Below are 4,862 nucleotides of genomic sequence, written 5' to 3'. Positions count from 1 at the left end.
GCTTCACTGGTATTATAATTCTTTACTCTGGCAATGGATGCTGCTCTATAATTTCACTACTACAGCTGAATGGGTGACTACCAACACACCACTGTGGTCAAGACAACTGCAAACGTGGGAAAGGGGAAAGAGCCTGTGGCACATGGGAGTGAAACACCTAAATTAGCAAAGTGGGAGTGGAGGCCAGTGGGAGCTGGGCGGGGAAAGGAGAATAAAAAGCCAGAATCTCTGGTGGGTTTGGGGCTTGAGTGGCTTGAGCTGTAATACTCGGTACCTGAATTAAGAGGTCGACATAAGAATGATTTAAAGCAGGTGACCAATCTTGGGCTTGATGAGAAGCGAAAAGTGGATCCCCATCACTGACTCATCTCACTAATGCTGTGACAATCACAAGAGTGGGACCAGTCCAGGAAAATCAGAAGGCAGAAACCAGGGCCTCCAAGTAAGGAAGCTGCTGGAGCCACAGAGCCTCCCTGTCCTGAGAGGGTCTGGCCAGTGACACAGACCCCAGGTGGTAAACCCTGCATGGCTGTCTGGCACTTCAGAATCAACCCCTGTCCACACAGGCAGAACATATCAGCTACACCTGTATCAGCTCTTCTTTTATTGTGAATAATCCCCTCATCTTCCTACTGTTGTAGTATATCTGTGTGTGGAAAAGCACATGAAATTTCATTTCAATAATTAAAACCCAGCACTATGCGGAATATGATTGTTAAGAATAGGACAAGGATGCATGCGATCACTGCTTTCACAACTGGACAGGGAAAGAAAGTTTAGGAACAAAAATTGTTAAAAACTTACTATCTTTATATGAGAAGAGTGCACCCTGGAAATTCCAGAAAAACAACTATAAACAGTAGTAAGGAATTAGGTTAAAGAATCAATATTTAGGAAAAATAGCTTTCATGAATCACAATCACAGAAGATAACACAGATACCCTTCCCATTGACAGAAGTAACAACAAATAAGAAAGTAGAACATCTACATGAAAACAAAATCTCTCTGAAGGTTACCAAAAAATGAATAAAAAATAAAAGGCATACTTTCCAAGATTCAACACATAAGAATGTGCCGCGTCAATTCTCCCTAATTCATAAATACAGTATAACACAATCCAAAAACGGTATTGTTTTAACTACATGATTATAAAGTTCACAGGGAAAATAAAGAGACAATTATTTTCCTTTTCCAGAGCTTTCTAAGCTATGAGGGAGGATAAATACCTACAAATATTAAAATATATAATAACAAAACAGTATGATCCTAGATCATGAATAGACCAATAAAGTAAGAGTCTAGAAATAAACCCTAAATACACATAGGAACTTAGTGTCTGGTAAGGGCAGAATCAAAAATCAATTGGTTATCCATGTGGAAAAAAAGTTTGATCCATATATTATAACACACACCAAGAGACAGTGCAAGAGAATGGAGCACTTAAATTTTTTTTTTAAATACCAGCTCTGGCCAGATAACTTGGCTGGTTGGAGTGTCAATGCAGAGTGCCCGTCAGGGCACATACAGGAGCAGCTTGGTGTTCCTGCCTCTCTCTCCCTGACTCTCCCAGAAAACAGAAAAGAAACCCACAAATTCATAAACAGCAACAAAAAACTTTAAGGCACCAGAAGAAAGCTATAGCTTAGGAGTGGGGAAGTCCCTTCCACATATCAACCTCTGGAAGCCACAAAGCCAAGATTGATCAATTCAACCACATTTAAGAAACAATTTCTGCAACAGATGAAACATTTAAAAATCCTTCTACATGGCAAAAAAGTACAAGTCAAAAGACAAACAGCAAACTGGCAAAAAATTTTGCAACTCAACAAGGACTGTTGGTTTGAGTCAGAAAATGCCTAGAAATTGGTAAAAAGACCCATTTGATACAAAACCAGACAAAGGATAGTATCAAAATATTTGTTCATACAGCATGTATTAAGCATTATTATATGCCAAGTACTTCTCCAACAGCTGGGAATATAAAGTTAAAACAGGCAAATACCCCTGCTCTCAGGGAACTTATATTTAAATGAGTAATCCGATGAACAAAATAAAATATATTAGGTGGTAAGCACTATGAAGGAAAAAGAAGATGGGAAATGTGGATGGGGAGTACTGGGAGTGGGGGTAGGGATAGGGTTGCAACTTTAAGGTGTCACCAAGAAGGTGACATGTGAATAAGACCTGAAGCAGATTCAGCCATGAGCTTAGGGAGTATGTGTCTGGCAGAGAGATGTGCCTGGGAAGGGAGCAGCGAGTCGAAAGGCCCAGAGGCAGAATCAGTCTAGCATGTTCAAAGACTGGCAGGGAGTGAGAGAGGCAGAGGAGACATGTTGGATAAGATCAGAAGAGAATAAGTGGAGAACAGTGGGCAGAACTGGGAAGGCCCTGTAGATGGACTTTTACTTGGAGTGAGACAGTTTTGAAAAGTAACTCAGTCACTCACACGAGGGAAATTAAAGCTGTGCTGACAAACTGTTTTGCATTTGAGGCCTGACCAGGTGGTAGTGCAGTGGACAGAGCATCAGACTGGGATGTGGAGGGGACCCAGGTTCGAGACCCCAAGGTCACCAGCTTGAGCACAGGCTCATCTGGTTTGAGCAAGGCTCACCAGCTTGAACCCAAGGTCGCTGGCTCTGCTGTAGCCCCCCAGTCAAGGCACATATGAGAAAACAATCAATGAACTACTAAGGTGCCGCAACGAAGAATTGATTCTTCTCATCTCTCTCCCTTCCTGTCTGTCTGTCCCTCTCTCTGACTCTGTCTCTGTCACAAAATAATTTTTTTTTTTTTTTTTCATTTTTCTGAAGCTGGAAACAGGGAGAGACAGTCAGACAGACTCCCGCATGCGCCCGACCGGGATCCACCCGGCACGCCCACCAGGGGCGACGCTCTGCCCACCAGGGGGCGATGCTCTGCCCATCCTGGGCGTCGCCATGTTGCGACCAGAGCCACTCTAGCGCCTGAGGCAGAGGCCACAGAGCCATCCCCAGTGCCCGGGCCATCTTTGCTCCAATGGAGCCTTGGCTGCGGGAGGGGAAGAGAGAGACAGGGAGGAGAGCACGGCGGAGGGGTGGAGAAGCAAATGGGCGCTTCTCCTGTGTGCCCTGGCCGGGAATCGAACCCGGGTCCTCCGCACGCTAGGCCGATGCTCTACCGCTGAGCCAACCGGCCAGGGCAATATTTTTTTTAAAAAAGAGGCTCTCTCTTTAGGTATTCATAGGAAAAGATCTCCAAGATAAATTGTTAAGAAAAAAGATAAAGAACAACAATATGCTTCTGTGATTCTAAAAAGGGGTTTAAAATATGTCTTTGAACTTGCTTCCATCTGCACAGATATCTCTGACAGGACATAAAAAACTAAGATCATTGGTGGCAGCTGGTGGGAACTGGTCAAGTAGAACTGAACACTTTGGACCTTTATTTTTAAACCATGTGATGTACTGCCTATTCAAAACAAATAACCTAAACATGTTAAAATGTATTAACACAGCCTCTTCAGTTACCAAGGCTCAATGCCACACGGCTCTCTCACTGCCAGTGCTCAGCAGGCAGGTGGCCGGCACCCTTCTCCGTGTTTCTCACCTCTATGGGGATGTACAGCATGAAGCCCGGCTCTCCCGTGTGAGTCATGCTCATCACCCGGATCCCGTTGGCATAGCCCACACTCATCTCCTGTGGGAACAAAGGGAGCGCGTCAACATTCCAAGGGAAGAAGGATGATGCCTGAAATACACACCTCTCTTTGACCCTAAAGGAGACACGTGAATGAAAGAATTTCATCCTCTTAATGGTCTGTTTCCAGATATCCACGTCATTAGAAATTTATAATATCTCTTCTCATGAGTATCATCAACTTCAGGGGTGCTAGCCAAGCTGCTGGTGGGAAGTGGAGGCAAAGTCTTTGACAAGCATGAAATAATACATTTTGCAAAGGCCTGCTCAAGATTTGTCAGGTGCACCCAGAGCAGTGAAGGCCAGCCAAACGTCTCCTCTGGGGTCCCAGCAGACAGTCCTGGGACACCTGCCACAAAAGACGATGTCTGATGCCCACAGAACATGGTTTAACTGCTCCCCAGGGGTCTAAGACTGGGCTTCTGATGTTGAAAACATGTCACAGGAGCTCAGTTATCTCTGTCTCAATTATTGTTCCTTTAAAGGAAAGTGCTAAGTCTCAGATGGCATGAAAGCAAACTGCACAGGAAGCAGACATCACGTGGTCCTCTGTAGGCACACACGTGGAGCGCTCCTTCAAGAAGCGCAGAAGGCGCTGTGAAGGAGTCACTGATGGCGAACGGTCAGTTACCGTTGCTTTCACTCTGCCATGGACAAAAGGAAAACCTTAAATCCAATTAGCAGGTGGATCCCAACTTTGGTTTGAACTTCAAAGTGCCTACATCAGTAACTGCCCCAAAGCTGCTTGTTATAGGTTGACAAAAACATCTATTTGGACTTCAAATCAGCTACTTCCTAGAGAGTATCCAGCTATTTCCTCAGTCACAGTGTATTTCAGTCTAAGAAAGGAAATTACGTAGTAGTTTAGGGCTTCCCTCTGCCTCTGGGTACGGGGAAGAGGAAGCACTGCACAGTGAGGGGACCTGATCAGACTGATATCTTCTGGCATCAGTGCCATATAACTTAGAATTTTATTTTATTTTTTGTATTTTTCTGAAGTTGGAAACGGGGAGGCGGTCAGACAGACTCCCTCATGCGCCCGACAGGGATCCACCCGGCATGCCCACCAGGGGGCGATGCTCTGCCCATCTGGGGCATTGTTCTGTTGCATCTAGAGCCATTCTAGCACCTGAGGCAGAGGCCATACAGCCATCCTCAGCGCCCGGGCAACTTTGCTCCAATGGAG

At 45.0% G+C, this 4,862-nt stretch overlaps 1 protein-coding gene across 2 annotated transcripts in view; it reads right to left on the bottom strand.

Annotated features, from left to right (window-relative positions):
- PDPR (pyruvate dehydrogenase phosphatase regulatory subunit) overlaps positions 1-4,862 on the bottom strand; it is a 35,296-nt gene that overhangs the window by 4,229 nt on the left and 26,205 nt on the right. For both annotated transcript variants that reach the window (XM_066243880.1, XM_066243881.1), the window contains one exon: positions 3,587-3,676. In XM_066243880.1, coding sequence (XP_066099977.1) covers positions 3,587-3,676 — 90 coding nt within the window. The remainder of the gene's footprint in view (positions 1-3,586; positions 3,677-4,862) is intronic.

The sequence above is a fragment of the Saccopteryx bilineata genome, chromosome 9 (assembly GCF_036850765.1).
Source record: "Saccopteryx bilineata isolate mSacBil1 chromosome 9, mSacBil1_pri_phased_curated, whole genome shotgun sequence".
Taxonomy (NCBI): Eukaryota; Metazoa; Chordata; class Mammalia; order Chiroptera; family Emballonuridae; genus Saccopteryx; species Saccopteryx bilineata.
This window is presented reverse-complemented; position numbering and strand designations above follow the sequence as displayed.